The sequence below is a fragment of the Glycine max genome, chromosome 17 (genome assembly GCF_000004515.6).
Source record: "Glycine max cultivar Williams 82 chromosome 17, Glycine_max_v4.0, whole genome shotgun sequence".
Taxonomy (NCBI): domain Eukaryota; kingdom Viridiplantae; phylum Streptophyta; class Magnoliopsida; order Fabales; family Fabaceae; genus Glycine; species Glycine max.
Window position 1 is genome coordinate 15,779,430 of NC_038253.2, and position 26,167 is coordinate 15,805,596.

General features: G+C 32.0%; 2 protein-coding genes across 2 annotated transcripts; both read left to right on the plus strand.

The window, feature by feature from the left end:
- Positions 1-602: 602 nt before the first annotated feature.
- LOC100500268 (uncharacterized) lies at positions 603-3,671 on the plus strand. Its single transcript, NM_001248661.2, is given in 5 exon segments — positions 603-784; positions 879-962; positions 2,733-2,885; positions 2,996-3,109; positions 3,459-3,671. Coding segments are annotated over 5 exon segments (483 nt in total). The 5' UTR covers positions 603-715; the 3' UTR covers positions 3,522-3,671.
- Positions 3,672-20,879: 17,208 nt separating this feature from the next.
- LOC100784157 (ethylene-responsive transcription factor ERF008) lies at positions 20,880-21,575 on the plus strand. The gene has a single exon (XM_003550954.5). The coding sequence runs from the start codon at positions 21,066-21,068 to the stop codon at positions 21,507-21,509; it is 444 nt and encodes a 147-aa protein (XP_003551002.1). The 5' UTR covers positions 20,880-21,065; the 3' UTR covers positions 21,510-21,575.
- Positions 21,576-26,167: the final 4,592 nt, after the last annotated feature.

The following is a 26,167-nucleotide window of genomic DNA, read 5'->3' on the forward strand; positions in this document are numbered from 1 at the left end:
TATTTGATCATGTTTTTTTTATATAAAAAAAGAGTAGTATTGCTGATCCGATTAAAAAGAAGAAGAAAAAGCTACGATAGCATCAAAATTAGGATAGTCAATTTTGGGTAAAAGAATTGGCCAATGGGGTAGCGTGGGTCACGTCAAGGCGTAAGGGTTACGGCAGCGTGATTCTCACGCGATGTTACAAAAAATATATAAAAATATACATGTACAATTGTTCAATAGGAGCACGCGGAGAGTTTCTCAGGTTTTCTAACATCTTCTTTCTTACCCACTTTTCATTATTAATTAATTAAACATTTAAACTTTATTAAAAATTAATATAAAACTGTGTGAATTCTATTTATTATTTAATAAATTCACACATAATTTTTAACCAAGAGAAAAATATATTTAAAAGAATGAAAATGTATAAATTCAATAACCCATTGACTTTTCGTTCAAAGTGACAATTATTAAAAAAACAAAGAGAAGAAAAAAGAAAACATAAAAACGACAACGTCGTGGCAGTACCCGAGAATCTAAGATGGAATCAGGACCGTACGTTTCGCTGGAAGCCGCGGCAATACAAAGGCTGCGTTTGCTTTGCTCGCTCGCGCACTCACAACCACAACAAGGCAGCAGTGCGAAGAGAAAGAAAGAGAAGAAGCGCTTATCGAACTCGGACGGAAGCACTGAGTTAACTCAGAGCGAGTGAAAGTGTTGCTGCGTGATGTCTGGTGGTATCGCCCGTGGACGCCTCACCGAGGAGCGCAAGTCGTGGCGGAAGAACCATCCCCATGTCCGTACAACTCTTCTTCTTCTCGATTCGTCGTTCATTTCTAAACGGTGTCGTTTTGGTGTTTACTTTTTTTTTTTTTTCTGTTGTGATTTAGGGTTTTGTTGCGAAGCCGGAGACGCTGCCCGATGGAACCGTGAACTTGATGGTGTGGCATTGCACTATTCCCGGGAAGACTGGGGTAAGTTTTTTTTTTTTTTTTTATTGCGTTTTTTGTTTTATTCGTTTAGCGTTTGGCGATTGTTGTGAATCGAATTCCCCAGTTTTCGTGTTTGTATTCGATCCTATGCTTTAACGAAGTTTGGTTACGCGTGTCTGCTTCCATGGATGAAAAGTGTATACTTTTAAATGAGATTATAATTATAATTATGATAATAATTATAATGTTTATGTCTATAGGCGCTCTGAATCAGTGAAACTCGTCTCACAACACCCTCGTTCTTATACATACTCATGAATTTGGGATGGGGCTATTTCAATCTCAAAAGTTAGCTCATCGGGAATTGCCAAACGCAATCCCTTTTTACTTATACATCCCTTTTGCTTCTTTTTTTTTTTTCAATTTTTTCTCTCTAAAAGTATAATCTTTTTCAGAAAGTAGTTTCTGAAACGTATTTTTAGTTGTTGATCGTATAAGATTAGTTTTGGGAATGTGTTAAATACATTTGATAAACTAAGAGTACGTTTGGATAATACACAAAAATCAATTCTATCCCACAAAATCATGGTGATAAAATGAAAAAGTAGGAGAAACTCTTTGTCGCTTTACCTTCACCATGAAAAATTAATTGATTAATTTTTTACAATGAAGCTAATCCAAACACACTATAAATGAACCCTCATGTGTGATGTTTGCTTTTGTGAAGAGTTGCATTTGAGGTTCGGGTAACTGAACTAGTTTGATTGTGTTTGGGGTCTGATGGTTGGATTTTTTTCTCTTGAATCTTTTAGAATTTAGTGCCTAAGGCACAGGCACCAGAGGTATGTTTCTTGCCGAAGGGGTATTTGGTTCTCTAAAGGGTTAGAGTTTTAATTGGTTCACTAAGAGTTAGAGATTTTGGATTGTGATGGTTGGGTCTTGGGACAAGTTGGACCAAAGAATCAACTAGGGATTCAATGGGTTAATTATTGATGGTGCCTGACTATAGCAACAAAATTGATTTGACTTTTGAGAAGTTAACCTATGCATCACACCTACTGTTTGATTGCATCAAACAATCAAGAAGAGAGAACTATGATTCTATAATTCATAAACTTTATCATCTCTTAAATCATTCATTAAACCTGTTTAGACAGACCCCCAATAGTTTATCCTACAAGGATTGGGAATAGAGACTATCTTAATTTATGATGGATTGAGAGTTGAAAATGCAAACTATTGATGCCTAAGATAGACCTGAGCTAATTATAAATCATGTCAGAGAAATGCAAACTTTCCTAAAGTACTTTTACCAATGAAAGTATAAAATCAAATAAAGTCACAATTTACTAAAGCAAAATGCAAACACATGCTAGTGCAATATTGAGTCAAGTACTCTTTAATTTTACATTTGAGTTCCTGTGAAACTCAAACAATAGAGTAGAGTGGTAACTAATTCACCATATAAGAACCCAAATGACATTTATATTTATGCAGCGGATTCACATAATCGACAGTTTTTGCAAATGAAATTTCCAGTATGGGTGAGACATTCACACCAGGATAATTGGTTTGGAACTGAAAAAGATTTATCAAAAGTGCTTCATGATGATTTTTTTTTCATCTGCATTTGACATATGTATGGCAGTAGAAATTACTAAAATATTTTATGCTTGAAAGCTTATTGGAAATGAATCATATCTCATTCTCTGTTTTCATGCCTTGGATTGAATTTGCAAATGAATTAAGCAGCTTGTTGAATAATGAGTCTGTTATTTACTTCATATTAATTTTACGTGTCATTTGCTGCAGACTGATTGGGAGGGTGGCTACTTCCCGCTTACGCTGCACTTTAGTGAAGACTACCCAAGCAAGCCTCCAAAGTGTAAATTCCCACAAGGTTTCTTCCACCCTAATGTTTATCCTTCTGGGACTGTTTGCTTGTCTATACTTAATGAGGATAGTGTAAGTACATCTCTCTTGATAATTGCATGACTGCTTGAAACCAATTTATTTTTTGTGATATTACATGCTAAGCAAACAGTTAAGATTTATAGGTTTATTGTTTTATACAGGGGTGGAGACCAGCCATAACAGTTAAGCAAATTCTTGTGGGCATCCAAGACTTACTTGATCAGCCAAATCCTGCTGATCCTGCCCAGACAGAAGGCTATCATCTATTCATCCAGGTACTTATCCCAACATTTTCATTCATAATAATTATATTAAATTATTATTCATGCTTGAAGGGTAAAGAATGTCTGATTTTAATATAAACCAACTAACCAAGGCAAAGTAATGTAAGGCAGTAATATACTTTTCTGAGTCTTCCACACATCTGTCCATTTTCCTGAGGATTGTTATTATGACTGCTCACATGCTTGAATGTTGGGTCTTTGAACATAAGTGTATTATGAATAGGTGCTGAGAAATTGTTATCTGATAATTGTCTCTTCTTTTCCTATTGATATACGTGAAGTAGAGATTTTAATTTCTTACCGTTGAATGTTTGTTTAACATTGTAATACCTTTTTGCAGGATGCAGCAGAGTACAAGAGAAGGGTCCGGCAGCAGGCAAAGCAATACCCACCTCTTCTCTAGGGTTACATCAGCTAAATCTATAAACTATTTTTAGTATGGCAGATGTTTCTTCATTTGCTCCGTGTTAAAACTGTTTTATCATTGTGATTAATGGCTGCCATAACATTTAGACATGATTGTGTTAGCTATTTATGATTACTCCCAGATCTGGAAGAAGTGTTAATATATAAAAAATATGAAAGTCAACCAATGAATACTTGGTGACATGTTTCTGATGTTTGCTGCTACATTTTTATATGAATGGATCATTACTATAAGTCTATAATGAATTACATTGCTACCTTCTATGGAGCATATCATTCTGGATTTGTTGCTACCTCTGTGTCACTTGCACCTTTACTCTTGTGCCATAGCCTGCATAAATGATAAAACATTTGCTTCTTACAGTTCAAATGTCCTTCAGTGGTATGCATCGATTACTGCTTGCTTGATTGACCTAAGAATTATAATTTTTGGATGCGGAGGAAAATCCTAATATCTTCCGATTTTGCATCGTTCACATGTCTCTGGTGAAAAGCCCTCAGTTGCATGTTCGGATACGGTAGTAAATGTTTCTACTGGTGCCTAGATGGATTCATTTCAGACAAAGAGTTGTATGGCCGTTACAGCCTACCTTTTGTATTTGTTTAGAGTAGGGGAGGGATGGGAAAATGATCATTTCCTGCTTAATAAGGAAAAAGGTGGATTCTTCTCCCTGCTTTTCATTTCAAACTTCCCTTCAAACTGAGGAATTGGATTATTCTTGGTTAGACACTATCTAAATTGAGCTAATAATTTTAAATTGACAGCTGACAGTATTGTGTATAATCACATAATATGGTTTAATTGAATTAATTTTTCATTAAGAAATTATAAAAAAAGAAAAAGTAAAAAAAAAACATTGTTTTCATAAGTTAAAAATAGGCTATATATTAGTCTATATATAAAGTTAAAATCAACTTTTAGAGAAATTGAATGAGAATTTTTGTATTCACCAAAAATTTGAGAATTTTCGTGTGTTAATTTTAACTTAAGAGAAAAAATTATTCTATTTTAGTTTTTTATTTTTATAAATGTTTATTGGAAAGTTTATCCAAGCATGGTTTTAGTTTTTTAGTTTTAATTGTGTAATTTTGGTTCTTTAAGTATGTTCTTTTTTGAGTTCATGAAATTCTTCTATTTTTTTAAAAATTAATTTACTTTGTCTTCTTGATATTTTTTCCTAAAACCTTTATATTTTTATTTTTACAATTTTTTGTTTTTGCAAATTGAATTAAGCGTGGTAAAGAGGTTTATTATTTAACTTGTATATAATGAGTAGATTGAAAATTTAAAAAATAAGAGAAGTTCTAATTCTATTCTATATATAATATGTTAGAGTATCCATTAAATATACACATGCATTACATATGATATTGGGGTATAAGTAAGTCGGGTCAAGTTAAAAATATTTAAAATTTAAGTTGACTTATGAAAAAAATAAATGACTCAAGTTTGACTTATTTAACTCATTTAAAATTTATTTATTTTTTAATTTGCAAAACGACTTCTTAAATTTTTTTTTAACTTTATCAATTTAGTATTTAATAAATATTTTAATAATAATTGTGTCAAAAAAATATATTTTAATAATATATAATAATCTAAAAATAAAAATGTGTTAAACATGTGGTATGATATTCTAAAATTTATGTAGTTTTATTTTAGGTTTCTCTCTCTCTCTCTCCTCTCTCTATAGTGTAGAATTTATATAATTTTAATTTTTTTTGTAAATATAATTGAGCTATTCATAAGCTATTAATGTCAAACTTGTAAAGTTTAGACTTGACTCATTTAAATAATCGAGTCAAATCTTAAGCTTGAATGTGTTTATTCAATTAAACAGATGGACTTAATTGATCATTTAACGAGTCAAACTCAAGTAATTCACGAGTAGTTGGACTCAATTACACTCCTAATTTTCCTTATATGATTGTTCGAGTCACATTTTCTTAAGAGTGTATTTGGATGAACTAATTTAAAATTCTAAATTCTGAGAATTTCAAATACTTCAATTAAATTTTTTTATTTTTAAAATTATGTTTGGATTCCAATTTAAAACACCATCAATTATGAATATTGACAAGCAATGATACCTTCACTTTTCTCCTTGCCTGATGAGACCACACACAAAACTCTTCTCCTCCTTCCTTCACTTTTCTTTTTTCTCTTTTCCCCTCTCCCCCTTCACATTTCTCCTTTCTCGTCTTCTCCTTCCCTCCCCCTTCATGTTTCCTCTTCTCCTCCTCCCCCAACCACCACGACCCCCTCCCCTATGCGGCCACTGTTTTTCTTTGCCCAATCTTCCTCTTCGTGCCTTTTCAACAAGGAGCAATTGATCTTGTCTCCAGGGTCGCTGATCTCGTAAAAATCACACAGATCGGCGATCTCCATGCTTAAACTCGAGTCCCCTTGCTTGCTGTTCCTAGATCCCTTTTTTTTCAGTTTTTTTATTTATTATGTTCGTTGTTTTTTTTTTAATCTTGGATATATTGTTGTTGTTGTTTTGATGTTGTGTTCGTCTGGTTTCGTCTTCATTTTCGTTGCTTCCCTCTAAAAACCGTTGTTCCACCTGAAAGTAACCTCTTCAGGAACCCGCGGTTGCTTGCGCTGCCTCTTGCGCGGTAGAATTTATTTTCTTTCTCTGCCAGAAACCTTCACGTGTTGTCGGCAGAGAAAATCAGGCAGTGATGGTCTTTGGTGGAGATGAGCATCACTGTGAAGATGCCACCGGAGAAACTTGCTTTGGAGAATTTGAAATTCACTCTCTTGAAGATAGAATTTGAAATTCTATTCTTTCAACTAACTAAAATCCCTTTTAAAATTCTAAAATTTTGAATTCCTTTTTCTAAAATATCCAAACAGTTACTTTTAATATAAAAAAAGAATTTAATTCCCTATAAAAAAATATATTACCTAATTAAATTACCCTATCCAAACACACTCTAAGATAAATTAAAATCTCTCATATGTGTTGAATCATAATTTTTTTTTGTGATTGTGACATTAGTGTAGAGTATCTATAAACTTTGTTGATGACTAATCTTTGCCAGGGAACTTGACTAACCATCTTTAGTCGAGTCTTCCTTCCCAATCATATTTTTTTCATTCATAGGGCTTAACATCGAGACCTCATTTAAAGGGATTAAGTCTAGTATCACTCAAAACAATAACTTATTGGTTGAATATAATTCTTAAATACATTCTTGACTTTTCCACATTCAAAACTAATTTTTTTTACCCTCATGTAAAATATGTGTTTAATTTCATTTTAATATATTTGTATAGGAAACATATCAAATGAGAATATTTCTTATTGTGTGAAATGAAAACTATAAATATAGATCTTTAGATAATATTTATATAGTCAATATTAATAAAAAGATATGCATGACTTTTTTAAGTAGTTATATGAGTACTAACTAACTTTGAACTGTACAACCCTAAAAACAAAGTTTGTATTGCGAACAAGTTTTTTCCATACAACCTCTAAACGATGATCCAACCGTTGAAAACCAAGAATCATGTTTGTTGAACCTTCCTAGCAAATTTAAGCACAATCCAACGATGAACAATGGGTAATTCAGTTCAATGGGTAATTCATTAATTGAATCAATAACTCAACACTTTGACCAAATCAATGACCATCTAGGTTTAATAACACAAGTACTTAACAAGAAAAAACCTAAAAAATATTGCATTTCAATTTCACAACTTATTTGTTTTATGTGCAAATATTTAAAATCAAGAAATGGATTGAAAACATTGACCATTTTGTGAATTAAAAGTGAAAATAAGAAAAGGAAACAAAATTAATCAATCCCTTAGGTTAAGTGATATAAACAAAAATAAAAAGAAGGTAAAAAATAAGCAAAAAACTCAATATATTCTAATTCATCCCAAAATTAGAAGGGTTGCATCCAATTTTTAACTACAGTACAAGTTTTTCATTGTATTATATGAATATTCATTTACATACTTTTTAAATCTTCTAACAAAACTATTTTTTTTATAAGTCTCTCAAAACTTCATTCACCTAAGTATTTGCTAGAAAAATGATAAAAATAAAATCTTAAATTGCTTTTAAGATTTTCACTAAGAGTGTATTGAATGAAGAACACGATAAATGTATATCTCACCTAATTGTACCAGATGTATAAGGAATTAAATGAAAGCAAGAAAGAATAAATACTCATAGAATGTATGTGGATAGATCTATAATACTAAAGTGGACAAGCATTGTAGACTTTATCTTCATTTCTATTAAAATTACAATCTTGAACAAAATTTGAATGTCTAATATTTCATTAACTTCATAGAAATGTTATGTTAGTCTCTGCATACAAAATAACTAAATCAATCTTCTAAATATGGAATGATAGTTCAACATATTTCATTTTCTTTTGGTATAGTCGTGTCATATATTTGAGAGGACCTTATGTTATGGTTGAGAAATGAAATAGTACATAATAATAATAGTAAAGGTCCTTTCAATCATATAATTTTTGTATTTTATACATGAAGTTTAAGAAATATATTTTTCGAGTTGACTTTGAAGCTTGTTGTAACCTAATATATGAGGTACTTCTTTAAATAGATTTTTAAATATGGGAACTTTTTCTACCTTGACAAAGTCTAGCCTGTGTGACCTCCTCAGGTACTGCATGGTGCATAAGTTTTTAATAGCCCTTGGATACAATAATAAAAAATTATGAGAGAGAATATGAGAACACCGTCTTAGTTGGACCCTACAAGTACTCACTAGTCATTACACCAACATGTTGTGACAAGAGAGAAAGAAAATTGGAAGAACAAGAGAACACTGGCGTAGAGATGACAAACTAGTTGCGGCTTCAGCCTTCACTTAAGTCATCAAGCAGATGACCCATTCCTTTGCATCTCCACCTACTTAAATAGAAGCCCAACCAGCCACACGATACATATCCAATGATTTTTCCCATCTAAAATCATCGTTTTGATTTTATAGTCTAGCAAAAAAAAGTTGAGAATTTTCGCTATTATGTATTTGGACATGTGTGCCAGTGAAGCTCCTTGTTGTTTTGTCTTGAAAGAGAATAATAGAAAAAAGAAAAGTGTTGTTTCCAAATTTTCCAGTGAAGGAAAAAGAAAATGGGAAATGGATTCTATTGATGAATTAAAAGTGCAAGAACTGAGCATTGCAATGATAATATTAGTTATGAAATCTTTTCCAATCTCAAAATAAAGTTTTTATTCAACTACAATGATCTAAAGCTCGGGTTCTATGAACAAATACCTCCAAAATCAAATCTCAACAACTAGCTGTCACCGCCTCCGAGGATGGTGTCTCTACTGTCAGCAAGAACCAACACAACAAGATATTCCTTCTTGCCATGGACGACGGTGACATGCACAAGATTCTTGCCGAAAAACCCTCAGTACCTACAAGATTTGTTGAACAAAAAATTTGGTGAGCAAAGCACCACCATCACCAACAACACATGTCACTGTAACGAGAGAGAGAACAAATACAAAAATTCACAACATGTGTAATTTTCCAACACCATGTTTACACATGGATTATTGCTTAGAATAAAAAAATTATTTGATACTTTTCAAACTAGTTGCATCTTCAGTATCTCTACCATTAATATCTTATTATTTCATCCAAGAGCTGTTAAAAAGTAGCACACCATACAAACTAAAGGAGGTCATGCACGTTAGACTCTATCCACGTTCTTGAAGTTTAAAAAAATATTATTGAAAATAATTAATTTATGATAATTACTAGGGCCGAACAGATACCTGCCATCTAAATGGAATTCGAAGAAACCAAAGGAAATATATGATTCTTGGATGGGTTTGGGAAGATACATGAGTGATAACGGGTTAAAAAATAAATTATAAAAAGTAACACAAACAATTTTGGTTTAGAGTTTTTTTACTGTTGAAAACCAAACCTGACTATTAGTAAACTAAAAAAATAGTGACTTTTCTATGAAGGTTGAAATGAGTTTCGAAGGATTTGTATCCATAGGTGTAACTTTGAACTAAATGTATTAAATTCCCTTTCTTCTCGTAAACTGGCTACCGAAGTACCACAATGGCTTATGCCCAAATTCGCCCCAAGATTTTTTCTTCTTTTTAGATTAGGTTTTTCGGCCCAAATTCAATCGAACCTAATTGTCGATCACTCCTAATAAATTGAAAAATTATATTTATGAATAAGATTAACAAACTCGAGAGTTTACATAAACTTGTGAAACTCCCATAAACTTAACTTGAAAACCCATATGAGTTACTTCATATAAAAAATATAAAAATACCAATAAATAACATAAAAATTCAACATTCTCACCCCATATGTTTCGATAATTATATTATATATTATGTTTTATTTAGTTTTCATGACTATTATAATTTAGCTTATTATATTTTTATTATTATTACTATTATTTTTTTATATTATATCATATATCATATATTATTATTATTATTTAGTTACCATATTGTATTATTCTTATACTAATTTTATTTAATTACTAATGCAATGTAAGTATATTACATATTTAACCTTATCTATATATAAAAGGAAGTGCAACCCTAACTTTTTTATTTCATATTCACTCAATCTCTCATTATACCTCTTCTGAGTCTCTCTCTCACAAATTAAACCCTAAGCCTATCAGTTTCCAATCTCTTCTCATTCATCACTTTTCATTCCTCTCTATTACGTCTCCTCTTAACCTCCTAGTCTCTTAATGTCGATCTCCTCTTCCTCCTTCATCAAAGCTTCTTGCGTTCATCCATTCTAGGTGAGTGTTCATTGTTTCTTACTTCTTTTTTTTGTTTTTATAATTTTTATTTGTGCATGCATTCGGTTCCTTAGAGCTTTCATTTTTGTTTCTTCAAAGCTTTAAGTGTTCAATATTTTTTTATCCACTAACAAAGCTTTCATTTTCGGTTTATTCAATTTCGTTTCATAATCCTTACACCAAGATCCAGTCCATGCATCTTTGTCTAGGACTCAAAGTTAGTATACTAGTAATTAATTAATTATGTCTAGGTCATTGTTGACTTTAGTGTTTGTTTCTATATAGTGGTTTTTCTATTGGGGATAATTTGTATTTTAGATGGACCAGTTTGTTTCAAGGAGTTCTTTGTGTATAAATTTGGTTCAAACATGTTTATGTTTTTTTAATCTACGTATGACTCTCCAATTAATTGCTTTTTTTCATATTGTGTATGTTTTTCCTTATTTCTAGTTTTTGATGTCTGATTCTTTGTATTGAGTTTTATTCTTATATATATATATATATATATATATATATATATATATATATATATATATATATATATAGAGAGAGAGAGAGAGAGAGAGAGAGAGAGAGAAATGCTTTACAACAATACTCCTTTGTAAAATGCATCTCCTTTGAAAAAAGTTTATTTTTAAAATGCATGGTATTGTTTTATGTCTGAATCAATTTGGTTAATCAACTTATTAGGAAGTATATGTGTGGTATTGTTACTTTTTATTGCTAGTTCTTTGAATTCTTATCTTTTCCCAAATTAAAATGTGACTATATTGTGATCTTAAATTGATTTGTTTATACAAATTTGGTGAATAGCTTTGCACAATATGTTTTTTGTTGATCTTTTGTGCTTTTTGTATGTGTCACTTTAATTTTTCTTTGTAGTTTTTGCATTATTTGTCTTTGTTTAAAACTTAAAAGGCTCATTTTTCTTACAGAATCTAAAATGACATTTTTTTTGTTTTATAGGAAAACAATAACAATTATTGATATTTCTCAGGAAAGTACACATCAACCAACTCTAGTAGGAAGTCATGATCTTTCACCTGCTGATCTTCCTACACCAAATGAACAACTACTAATATTGCAGGATAAGACCATTGATAACATGCAGAAGACACCACAAACAAGAGAAAGTACACTAAAAAGTGAGTTTGACAACATTTTCACAAGCTTAAATTTAATTGAAATGTCAAGGCTCAATGCAAATATTGTAAGAAATTTTTGGTTGGAAAATCCAAAACTAGAACCAAGCACTTATGGAAGCATAAAAGAGGTTGTCTACATTATGAGCTTTGATTGAAAAGAAATGGTAAAGCATTTCTTATTCCGAAGGTCATGAAAGGTAAACAAGAGTTAAGTATGGAAATTTATGATCCAGAAAATGCAAGTAAGGAACTTGCATATGCAATTATTTTGAGTAAGTATCTATTGTCAATTATGGATCATCTTTGTTCTAAGAAATTCATTGTTTGTCTCCAACCAACCTTTCAAGTCTCTTCTAGAACGACAATTAAGAAATAAATATTTAGAATCTATAAGGAAGAGATATCAACAACTTTGAAGTTATTGGATAGTCTAGATGGAAGAAATGACCCTTACTTCAGACTTGTGGACGTCGAGCAATCAAAAGAGGGATATATGGTTGTGACTACTCATTACATTGATGGCTCTTGGACCTTACAAAGTTACATTTCAAGGTAGCATAATTTTCCTAAATAGGTTTTATATTATTTGGCTTTTTTGTATGATAGAATGAATAAATGTGATTATATGCATCTTGTTATGTTAGGCTCATTTATATTCTCACTCCTCACTTAATATGACACAAAGTTTTTCACTATCACCCTAGATAATTGTAGCACAAATGATGCTATGATTGACAAAATTAAGGACAAATTGAAGTTTGACACTTTATTAAGGGATGAGTCTTTAATGCATATGTGTTGTTGTGTACATATCTTAAATTTGATAATGAAGGATAGGTTAGAAGTGGTCAAAGAAGGGATATAAAAAACATAGGATCATAGAGTGTCATATTGGATTGCAACACCAAAACAAAGGAAAATTTTGAAAAGACAACCATACAATTGAGGATCCCTTGCACTAGGAACTCGATTCTAGATTGTCTAACTTGGTAGACTTCAACTTAAATAATGTTGGAAATTTTCATAACATATTAGGATATTTTTACTCGGTTAAAGCAAAAATATACTTAGTATACTTGCTTGCCAACTAATTTACAAAGGAAATTTGCTAAGGATGTGGGAGGGAGATTGAAATTATTCAATGTTGTGATTGAATTGTTTTCTACTAGTAACATTTGATTACCAATGTTTGTTTTCCCAATATATGTTAGATCATATTTTGACACTATAACAATGGATTACCTCTCATAATGAATTGATTCAAAAAATGATAGAAAAGATGTTGCACAAACTTGATAAATATTTGGGTGTGATTCGTGATATTTCTCTCTATGATAATACTCATTGATTATTTTCATTGCTTTAAGTCCCATTGTTACTTTTTTCATGCATAACACACACATCAATCTCTTTCTTTTGAAAATTTATGTTTTCCTTGAGTGAGTGTGACATGTTATTGACTTATTGGTCATCTCAAGTCGTAGTAGTGAAAGTGACAATGTAATGCTCTATATGTTGTACCATACCCATTTTTATATTCGTCATAGTTTTCACTTGCTCTAACACTTTCCTCTAATTTCTATAAACAAACACACAAATCATCTTTGTGCGTTCCTTTTCTATCTTTTTGTGCATTCTTTTTTAGTAAGGCTAAACTAATTATTGAAGGATCCTACTAATCCCAATCAGGTTGGCATCAATGGTACAAGACATCAACAAGCCCATAGTTTATTGCATAAGAAATCAACACCAGAACAGAGCATGGCTAGACCAAACCTAACCCATGGAAACAAATATAAGCAAAATCCATATATACATAGGTAATCCTATCCCATTACGCTTATGTCTGATTCTTTTTATTTTTTATTTATCAAAATGTTGCAAAACCCAAAGCAAATTTAAGGTATTGGTAATTAAGGTTGGTTCTATGAGTGCGGAAAAATCCAAATGAGGAAGAAACAACAAAGATGTTGTTCAAGATGCTACTAAATAAGGATTAGGATTTTGAAAAAAATTGGAGATTTTTTTAGGTTGCATGTTTTTGAGTTTCAAAGGGAAGGATCCTTTAGTGACAAAAATAAACAATGTGAAGGTATATATATTCTTCCTTGGCCGATCATTCTTCTTAGAGTTTGTGCTAGTTTCTTGTTTAAGTTAAAAATTCAGTTTTAATTAACACTTATATCAAATTATGCAATTCATACATTGGATTGGTATATAAGTCACAAGGTGGCAATCCCATGCTTGCTTGCTTCCTTGTGCCATTGAACACCACATTCAACAACATAAACACATATTTGATATATGTTGTTGTACTATTGAATGTGGGGTTCAATGGCCTTAGGAGATAAGCATTGGATTGACATGTTGTGACTTATATACCAATCCAAGTATCAATTACACAATTTGATATAAGTGCGGATGAAAAACAAATTTTTAATTAAAACAAGAAACTAGCATGAACACTAAGAAGAATAGTCGACCAAGATATAATATTTATATCTTCACCTTGTTTGCTTTTGTCACTAGAGGATCCTTACCCTTTGGAACTTAAAAGCATGCAACCTAGCAAAATCCTCAAATTCTTTCAAAATCTTAATCCTTCTTCAGTAGTATCTTGAACAACATCTTTGTTGTTTCCCTCTCCTTTAGATTTTTCAATTCAAACCCTTAAAACATTTGACATATACAATTTTTTGCACAAAACTCTTAAAGACAAAAACAAAGAAGAGAAATGCTAATTAGCAACACACTTTCTATGAAAACTTTTTGCAGTGATGTTTGTGTTAAACAATCTGATTATGTTTTCATACTAATAAGAGACGTGCAGTAGAGAGAGAATGCTTAACTAGAGCATGTGAATCATCATGCGCATATTTAAGCATAGATGCTTTAACATGTGTGTGCTTTTGATAATAAATGATTGGGTAATGAATTAATGTAAGGCTAAGAGATTATATGTGAGGACTATTTAGTGACTTTTTATTTCTTTCATGTCATCGGGTTGGAGAGGTGATTTGTTGAAGTTTTAAAGATAAAAAAAGATGTGCAATAGTGAGACTTATTCAATATGTTTAGATAGTAAAAATAAAAAATGTTGAGTTATAGATCTTACATCCACTACTAGAAAAATGGCATTTTACGACACAGACACTACGACGGTTATTGGGGAACCGCCTTAAAAAGATGTGCGGTGGCTTTTTTGTAATTATTTGAACAATAATAGGATTTTACGATATTAAATCTAAGACGGTTATTAACACCGCCTTAGAATGTGCTTTTACAATTAAATTTACGACGGGTTTAATATAAAAACCGTCTTAATATGTTTGGGTTAATAAATCCTTTCGCGCTTCCTCCTCTTTCCCCTTTCGCGCTGAACTCTCTCTAACCCTCTCGCTTGTAACCCTTTCGCGCTTCCTCCTCTTTGCCCTTTCACCCTAGTCTCGCTTCAAACCCTTTCGAACCTCTTGCTGTCCTGTTGCTTACCTCTAGCTTCTAAGTTGTCAACAAAGTGAACCCTTTTGAAACTCTTTCGAACCTCGCACTGAACACTTTCTTTCCGTTGCAAAGTGAACCTTTTAAAGGTTCAAAGAACCCCCCCCCCCCCCGCCCCCCCACCGCCGCCATGGAACCGTAGCCTCAGCTCCCTCGCCACCTTTCGCCGGAGTATCACCCCAACGTCATCGTCGCTGGTGAGTTGTTCTTTCTCGTTACCACTTGCCCCTAAATGTTCTTCTTACTCAGAAATTAGGGAACATTTTGCACACAAGCCTCACTTCACTTTCAAAATCATCCTCTGTCTTGTTCGATTTCTCCCCAAACCTAATTTCTCGTTCAATGCCATGGTTTTGAAAATTTCAATAAGAAAGTTCCAGAAGTCAAATTTCTATGCCATGGTTTTCCACTAACTGTAGTAAACCAATTAGATAATGCTTTTCGAAGGGGCTGGTTCTATACAATTGTAAGCACACTATATATTATAGATTAATGTTTAATCAAATAATGTACATACCAGGGAAGTGAACAGTTAATGTTTTATCTTTCTTGTTTTGATCTGTAATAACTCCTTCCTGCCAATTGATAACAAAAACCATCAAATGTGAGATAACCAACTTCTGCAGCAAAATATAGGTGTAACAAATAGAACAGTAGACTCTGTTTGGATAAGCTTAGGTGATAAATTAATTCTAACTTATGGACGAAGCTCAATTTATTTTATCTCCTTATTTTCTTTTCAAACAAGTGTTTATAGAGAAGTTTATCTTAACAGAGCCTATGTAGGAAATACAAATTAAAAGTGCGGCAGCTTTACAAAATTGCAGTAATAAAAACAATGACACTTCATAGCCAAACAACAAATTTTGCAACTTGGAAGTTTCTATAAGAAAAAGGCTAATATTAGGATGAGTTGAATCTGTTAAGACCTTTTCATGTATATTTTTCTCCTGAAGGAACCAAATGTGTGTTTAAAGAAGCTATTTACTGGTCTTATCTGAAAAAATTCCTCAAAATGGTGCAAGAATGATTATTCCTGTGCAATAAAATCCATTCCCTTTTGCAAATTTCTTGATTGCATCTGAACTATAATTAATGAAGTCATAGGAACTTTACCATATGAACAATCAAAACATTCAATATTAGATACACAATGGTCAATTCAATTATTTTTTTAAAAAATATCTGGTTACTTCATTTATTTCGAAAAGAAAGTTGGAACTAAATCACTTCCCCTGTATCAGTTTACAGGGTCAAACAAATAAATCCTTAAATGCATTAGAACATGTCACACGAAAATACCTCTTGAAACATGTTATACATCATAAAAACTATATACTATAATTGTGGACCATGTAAGTCATTTTCCTGCAACCTTTATGTTTGATTACCTAATAACCATTATTTTTACATTCAAACAGTTAAAATAATCATGACTTGTCTTCCAAATAGATTTATGAATGAGTGCGGTAGAAGCAAAGCTGATCAGTCACTATATGGTTTGCTGGAGCCTCAATCTATACAAAATGCTAAGGAAAGACGTCAACAATGCCAACAATATATTGAAACATGAGTCAAGGAATCACAAAGGCAGTTGTACAATTCTGTTATTGTTGTTGTACAATTCTGTTATTATAATTGTCCAATTCAGGGCACATTGGCAACTATTTGTTCTCCACCCAAGGGAAAACACGGTCGTTTGGTTTTGTTCTCTAAGGAAGAAGCCTGATATTAACATCAAAGGCGCAATTAACAGGTTCTATTCAAATATACAAATCATGGCATCCTTTAGTTGGTAATTGTTGTTACATATACAGTAAAAATGGTTGTCATATATATGCTATTTTTTTTAACTAGTGCAATGAAGACAATAACCAGTTCTTTTGAAGGCATGTCTAATCAAGGTGCACCTCGGTGGGTTGAACCCAAGGTAATCAGTACTTGTTTGTAATGAACCGTTTGTACATCTTTAAGTGTTGAATGTTAAGTAACCATTAAAAATGTTATACGTTGACTAATGTGCAAAGTGGAGGGTTTGAGTGCGGATATTATGTCATGCACTGGATGTGGTGCATCGTGACTGCCGGTTTGAAGGATGATTGACACAAGGTAAACATAATGCATGGAGTTATAATTGTAACTTTGGTTAATATTTGTTAAGTTACTAATAATTTTATCTAATGTTAATTTTGTAGTGGTTTTCTGATGGCTCATCGTTAGACGTGGAGGCCATCACAACAGTTCGACAGAAATGGGCAACTTACTTTTTATCTTTAGGAAAAGCAGTTGCTAAATTTGATTTGTATTATGTACAAGTACATTTTTCCTGTGGTTTCATCAAAGAATTAGAACAATTATGGCTACAACTTTGTATGTTGGATACATTAGAGGATCATTAATTCAAAAAAGGGTATTCAATTTGCATGGACTTATATATGTAGGATGCATGTCATTTGATGCTATTGTTCAGATTTCATTTGATGCTATTATTTAATTTGCATGGTCTGATTTAATTTATAGGTACCAGAGATCAATGTAAAAAAAAATGCATCAATAAAATGAAGTAAATAAAAAAAAATTAGACATACAAAGACGGTTTCCGAAAACGTCATAAAATGAAAACATAATGTAGACCTACAAAGACGGTTCCCAAAACCGTCGTAAATTGACATAACATACAAAGACGTTTCCCAAAAAACGTCTTAGTATGCAGTCTTGACGTGCCATCTAAGACGGTCACAAAAACCGTCGTAAACTGGCATAACATACAAAGACGGTCATCAAAACCGGCTTAAAATGTAAATTATGATTGTTACAATTAAGACGGTTTTCCAATAACCGTCGTAGACGATGCGCACCTACTAAGACGGTCATCGTAACCGTCTTCATATTCCAAAATTATCTGTATACTTTAAGACGATTATAGAAGAAACGTTGTAATATTTGGCGCATACTAAGACGGTTATAGATAACCGTCGTAGTATTCAAAACTTAGAATGACGGTTTCCATAACCGTCGTAAAATAGTTTATACATTTTACGACGTTGGCATTAACGACGGTTGAAAACCGTCGTGACATGGGCATAAGAACCGACTTAAAATCCAATTTTTCTAGTAGTGATCACACACTTTCAAAGACAATTTTTGTTACTATATAACATTTATTAAAAATCACAAAAATCTTGAGTCTTACACCTTATTTAATAGTCTAAATTTTAACTAATAATAGAAATGGCATTGAAAAGAACGAGTTAAACAAAAAATGAAAAATTGAAATAACAAAGCTGAAACAATGGACATGCACATTCATCAAAACTCCAAATGCTTAAGAAAATGATGAAGAGAATGATTGTATTATGGTTAAATTGATTATTGTTTTGAGTGTTATTGTTAACCATGAAATTCGTCAAAGGGTTTCAAAAATAATTTCTATTTCTAAGATACTGATTTTCACTAGTGATTCTATTAACAAATAAATGTTTAAAAGCGAAGCATAAAATTCCTATTCGATTGCAAGTTCTTTTTAGTCGAACAAGCAACTAGAGTTTCAACTTAAGAAAGTTATCTATAAATTTATAAAATATTAATAATAATTTCAATAGCAACATCCATAATGATAGTTCTTTCAATATAAAATATTTAATATACCACTAATAATGGTAATTTTGATGATATTTCTAATTTTTTATAATAGTTCTATAAAACTATTAGTTATAATTTCGACAATAATAAGCAAAGGAGATTAGATAGAAGCACAATTTAGAGAAGAAATGGATATTGAAAAGAGCAAATGGATCAGAGAAATATAAAAAAGTAAAAGGAATGAAAATTCATTAAAAGTGGGATGAATACATACACTACTACCTTTGAATCGAGAGTCATTTTTGAGTGCGATGTTATTGGTGTTTGAAGATTTAAGTGACAATGATTCAATCCCACTTTTAATGAATTTTTCATTTTGTTTACTTTTCTGCTTTTCGCCGAACCCTTTACTCTTTTGAATTTCCATTTCTTCTCTAAACCATGCTTCTATCCAATCTCCGTTGTCTATTACTATTAAAATTACAACTAATATTGTTATATAACTGTTATCAAAATATTATAAATACCATCAAAATTACCATTACTATCGAAAACCATTACTTATAGAAAGTGGTTTATCAAATATTTATATAGAAAGAACTATCATTATGGATGTTTCTATTGAAATTATTATTGCTATTTTCATAAATTTATAGATAACTCTCTTATGTTGAAAACTATTATTGTTTGTTCGACTAAAAAGAACTTACGATCGAATATGAATTTTATGTCTTACTCTTAAACATTTGTTTGTTAATAAAATCACATGTGAAAATTAGTATCTTAGAAATAAAAATTATTTTTGAAACCATTTGATAAATTCCATGGTTAACAGTTATATTAAAGCATTAAGAAAAAATGGATTTAGTCTAGTTTTTGTGATTATTTGGTTAAGTGGTTGATGTTTTTGCACGTGGGGCATTGTTTTGGATTGAATATGTCATTTGGTGTATCCGTGGCGATGATGACGATGATAAAGGTGATGGTGGAGGTTTTTTTAGGAGAAATGTTATGGAGATGGGGATCTAGCATTAATGGTGTATGATACATTTATGAGGACTAGATTAATCTTAGTGTGAATAAAGATGGAGCACTGTAGACCACCTATAAAGATAATCCATGGTAACATTTGTATTATTATTATTATTAATAAAAGTACATACATTGACCCAAATAATGTATTTAGGATAATATATGTTTTCAGCCACTACACTTTTGATTAAATTTGGTTTTAGTCTTGAAACTTTAATTTTGATGAGTTTGGTCTTTGAACTTTACAAAAATAATGATTTTTGTTCTTCCTCAAAGTGAAAACCATAAACACAAATCATTTATTGTTGGATACATAATAATAATAATAATAATAATAATAATAATAATAATAATCTCTTCATTCCTTTTTAATTGTTGGATTTTAAGATAATTTTTGTGCTTAATTAACTGTCATTTTCAAAATTCAAGATCACGTCAATTACTCATTTATCAATTATATTCTTACTTATCTTTTTATATTTAATTAATTTATACATGTATTTACTACTATGAAATAGAAAGAAAAAGGAATAAAATAAAAAATTTCACAATTATTTTATTAAAATTAAGAAAGTTTGTTATATTCTTGATTTCTACACGGCAGCCTCAAAATACAAGTAAAAATGAATAAAGATAGTATTTTATAACGTGCATTAAAAACTCTCTCTATCGAATGTTGTAGCAATTAATATAATTTACTCAAATAAAAAATTAATTAATATAATTTAATGAATAAAAAAACTAAAATAATAAATGCATGCATAATAAATAAATGTATAAATTCAAAATTTCAAAAATGAAACCTTTAAAATTCATTCTTCTTCTAATAATAAATACATAATAATGTTTTTTTTAAATATAATGAAAATAAATAAATATTTTATAATATGTATATTAAAAACCTATTATCTATTAATTTTCTAGTAATTAATATATTTATTAAATAAATAATAATAAAATAATTTAAAAAATTGTCTAAAGTCTAAACTATCCTTAATAATTTAATAGCAAAAAAATTTATATATATATATATATATATATATATATATCAATATTTGATCTGAATAAAAAATAATACCTTTTAGTTTTATTAAAACAAAAAATATATTAAAAATTTTGCCACGACAAAAATTGTGCATTTTTTATTTTACGTTGATGAAAAATACGAAAAAAATGATAGAGGGTACGTACCTGTTTTGTTTGGGTTATTTTTGTCGGTGAATATATTTTTTGTTTGGACTGTGAATTCTGAAATTAAATAGTCGCAATTAAAACGGTAGTATATATAACACCGAACAGGGTTTGGACGTGGACGGTTCAAGAAGCAGGCGACAACCTCGGCTCAGTGTCTCTCTGCACTGCAAAACCCCTATAACCCTTCCCTTCCTCGCACTTCATTCTTTTATTTCATTTATTTATACTCTTCATGAAAAATTAAGGGAATTTTCAGAGAGAGAGAGAGGGAGAGAGTAGTTATGGAAGGAGAAGAAGGAGGAATTGCAACAAAGAAGAGAGGGAAAGAGGGTGAAACTGAGACGACGCGCTACAAAGGAATCAGAATGAGAAAGTGGGGCAAGTGGGTCGCTGAGATTCGAGAACCCAACAAGCGTTCAAGGATTTGGCTCGGTTCTTACTCCACGCCCGTCGCGGCGGCGCGTGCTTACGACACCGCCGTTTTCCACCTCCGGGGCCCCTCTGCGCGCCTCAACTTCCCCGAGCTTGTTGCCGCGGAGGGCCCCGCCGCCGACATGTCCGCAGCCTCCATCAGGAAGAAGGCCACCGAGGTCGGCGCCAGAGTCGACGCTCTCCACCGCCAGCACCCCCACGCGCTGCCTGCTGGAGAATTCGCCGACCGGGTTGACCTTAATAAGATGCCCGAACCCGAGAATTCGGATTGTGACTACTGGGACAGGGATTAGGAGTGTTGTTTAGTTGTTAATTTGGAGTTTTTCAAAAACAAATATAAAATTATAACCTTGTTTTAATTAATTTTTTTTTATTGGGGAAAAGGGGTTAGAGGGCACAGCAATGGCCTATGATGCCAGGGAGTTGGGTTGAAAAAGAGGGAGTGAGCCATGTTAACCACTCAAGTAATTATAATATTATAATAGCTACTATTCTACTGAAGAGTAAAAAAAGATGGATGTTAGGTGTTTTTATGAGTTGTATATGTGAAGAGAAGGGACCATTGGGGAGGGAAGACGCTGTTGTGGTCACTACTCTGTTTCGATGATAACGATGGGTGATGCATGGGGTCGGTTAATCGGTTCTGCGTCTCAGATTTTTGTCTAGTTGGAGTCAAATCTCAAACGACATTGTATCCAACAAATTGGAAAATAGAAAACCAGAAAATATGAAAGAAAAGCAACCGAAAATGTAAGAAAGAAAGAGATGTGTCTTCAATGTGAAACCAAAATTGTAGCTCCTCAAACCTCGATCGTTGTTCCACAATTAACTATTACAAACATCTCCCCCAAAGGTTGTGTTTTATATTTGTTTTGTGATCCGCTGTAGATATTATTTCTTATTTTATTTAAAAGATGTAGGTTAAAGTATAAGTAATTTAATAACAGTTTGGTTCTGAAATAATGATTTGTAACTATTTTGGTTTTGATTTGATACGTTGAATGTGAGTTTGTAAATTATAGGTCCGCTGTATATCTATAATTTTTTTTATAGATATTGACGTGAATTAGTCCGCGATTAGAAGGAATTGCATCATGCTATTCGGGAGAGTGATATTCATACATGTTTTTGTTTTGCGTCTCGAAAAAAATCTACATCTGGAATCAAGTTATAAATAAATAAAAGATTCTGTGTAACGTGAAAATGTACAAAAACTAAAAGTTAAAAACGTGCCGAAAGTCGAAACCCACTAGAAAAGCTATCCTGCGTTTGGATGAGACAATCTAAGCGGGTAATGTAATTTTTTAAGGTATTTTGATTTACTGCTCACTAAAATGCTCCATTTGAATACTATAATTCTTTGTAAAATTAAGAACTTGAAATTTCACTAAAATAGGTGGAATTTGTGAAATTTCACTCTGTCTTCATTTTTCTATCTTCACCTGAACAAAATTCTAATACTCTATCCTTCATCTGTCACTTGCTTCCCTCCAGCAAATCTTTTTCATCGGAGTTCTAATCTTCTACGATCATCTCCGTATTTTCTTTTGGAGATCCAAATTACCGACAAACAGTATTGAACCAAACTACTGACAAAGAGAGTCAAATATAAATATGTTTACGAAGAGAGTTGAAAATTACCGATAAATCAAACTGTTGGTTGAAGATCACCACGGAGGAGGTGTCATGTGATGGTTTATCATCTTCGATCAATACATTGCTGAGTTTTGAAAGTCATTGCCATGGAGAGAGAAAGTGAGGAGAGAGGAGACACTTTAAAAGTAAAAATTGTAGTTATTTAGAATTAATTACAATCAAAATTTCAAGATTAATAATCCAAACTAATTAATTTAAAATTGAATGACATTTAATTACTATCAATTGAATTGAATTGCTGAGTATTTTAAATTCTATGATATTTTAAAATTCTCATTCAAACACATGGGAAAGCTCCACCTTAACTTGGATATATAGATTCGTCGGTGAGTGTATAAGCCATCATTGAGAATACAAAAAAATGAAGACGTGTGAAAAGAACAGGACCTGTGTATAGAAGACAAACATATCGTTGAGGGACGAAATGCGCGTTTGAAATACTGTTGGAGGCGCTCTTATTGCTTGATTTTCACGTCCAATTCTTATGTTGATCCAAAAATCAATACTAGCTGTTTCACAAAATTCACGTCAAGTCTGGTCCCAAATTTTATACAAACATGTTAAAAGATATTCTTAATTAGCTCGCTCTTTTCAAGATGTTTGTTTTTTCATAGGAAAGATAGGTGCATCAAATAACGTAGGGTAGAAAATTCAGAGGCTAGGATCATTATTGTTAATTGTTAGATATATTAGTAAAAAATTCAGAGGCTAGGATTGAAGACCGGATACTTAGTGATATTTTAGTTTGGATATTGCAATTTAGCCCCTGAATAAAAACTAACCTAAGGATTTATGGCAAAATTTTATTCAATAGGAGTATTGAAACCTAGCAGAGAGATGCGACGCAAGGAAAGAGGCAGAAAAGCAGCACCATCGATTCTTCTCCAGCGGCAATCGCACCTCCCTGTACGGTGACGGGTTTGGTGCTGGCAATGTAGAAGTCTTACTACACCAACGCGTGCCACGACTGCGACTACCGTCGCGAGTCCTGACTGTGACTACCGTCGCCAGTTCCGACTGCGACAACCACCGCTAACGGCTGTTCTAAAACACTCCACATCTTGGTCCAACATACAATGGCGAATCCATCTGCGAACAAGCCTAATGCAATTTGTTCTCGACGATTTTCTCACTAGAAAGGAGCAAGCTTTTTTGTATTTCTGAAAAATAATTATCTTAATCGGGTTTTTGTTAGACCGAATAGGGTTTTTTGATCCACATGAAGTTCCAGATTGTTAACCAATTAGTCATTTTTTCTGAATAGTTCGAGCAAGTCTTGTTGATTCGAGGGTTTTGTGTCGTTTTTGAATATTTTTTTCTCAAGTGATTCTCCACGATTTGATCGATTGAACGTGATTAATTAGCATTTGAAATCGTAAATAAGAGTGTGCATAACGCAATTGGTGAGGGAAGAGAAAGAATTTGGAAATTTATGTTGGTAAAGCTGTAATTTTGAATATGCTTTGAGTGTTTGGATTCTTTTTTTCTTTTCACTTCTCTAACTCGCGAAATGCATAAAATTAACTGCCATCATAGTCTTGCAGAATGGCTTGCGATGGCATATGCCGTCGATGAAGTAAAAAATAGGTGTGGCACGTTACTGTAGCACTGTATTCTATAGCTTGCAGGCAAAGGACTAATTTGCAATTCTTTAAAAATAATTGAGACACTGTACAACATCGGATAGATGCGCTTTTACTTACAATAGCCACTAATTATCATGATGCATCGGTGGATCACACATGTTAACTAGAGTGGAGACCATAGTTGCAAAACTTCATTGATTCGCTTAAAGTAGTGGTACAATTGGTGGAGAAGTAATTGTTTTCGATTTGATCCGGTATATATTAAAAATTTAAAATTATATATGTATCTATTATATATAAGTATATAATTAACATTATTTTAGTATGAAAAGTTTATTCATACTCCAAAATTTAAAATAATAATGAGACATCAAAACGAAATAGTAGAGGTGATCTATTTTTTATTTCTTTTTGTAAAATCGGTCGTGTCGAACCGGTCCAACTGAGATCCAATATCTAATCGACTGGGTTTGATCGGATCATTCCGAATCAATTACATGACTGATCCAATAATAAAACTGATCTGATTAGGCCACTAGGTTTCACAACGATGATGGAGACTGAAAAACAAAACCTACATTGATGATTGCTAGGTGGTGAATCTTGGTGGATTCTAAGGTGAAGTCCTAAAATTCCATCCTCACCAGTGAAGCACTAATTTTTACCATTAGATAGATTTATAAAATATTCAAGGGTTAAGATTTAAGAAAGAAAACTGACTTGGCCAGTACTTTTTAAAATACATTTAAATTTTTTGTAACAAAATTTTTCTTTTTTTTCTTTTTTTCTTTATTTTGTCAACTTCCTTACCACCCCCACCACTCTTCTGCAACTCTCCTAACACTCCCTTCCAAGAACGAACTAAACCAACTCGTCACCATTTCAAATTTGAGAGAAGTTACATTGCTATGTTTTTTCAATTTCATTCAAATTCTAAATCTTAATTCATTATAAATTTCTTTATTTTTTTAATTTCTTCAACCCCTTCCTACCATTACCAGATTCACCACTCTTGCTGCAAAATATCGCAAGACCCAAATTTGAATCCAAATCAAATTTCATCCCAAACCACCACTTTTTTCTACTGATTTCTTCAATTTCAGGTCAAAAAAGTTGACTCATGTTACTACAAATTGAGAAAAAGCTTCAACTCGTCCTTACCACCACTTTTTCCTGTTAATTCCTTGAATTACATTCCATATATCAAATCTAAAGTCATTCTTTGACACCATTGAAGGAAATGATTAAACCTATTGTTAACTCGTTGGCAAGTGTACCAATTTGTCACAAGTAATAAAGTTTAAAACGGAAATCCGAGTATCGAATCCACATGGACTTTGTTTGTACTTGCATTGATGAATGCTCAATTTGCAAGCAAGAGATAAAGAAGTACAATGGATAGAAGAAAGAAAGAATTTGGAATTAAAAAAGGTAAGAGCAATAGAATAAACAAGATTTAATGCAAACGATAACTTCAGAATTTAAATATATTGGGGCCTAGCATGCCTAACTACCCTTGATGCAATATGAATGTTTTTCTCTATTTAATGCTTTCCTAATTTCCACTCACATCTATTAAGACACTAAACCCTGATCCCTTATGATGAAGAGCCTAATTTATCTATTCTCTCCCCCAAATTCCTTTGCAAAGGTTGAATAGTAAATTGCATGAAGCATGAAGATGTATGCAGAGGCAAAACAAAGTCACT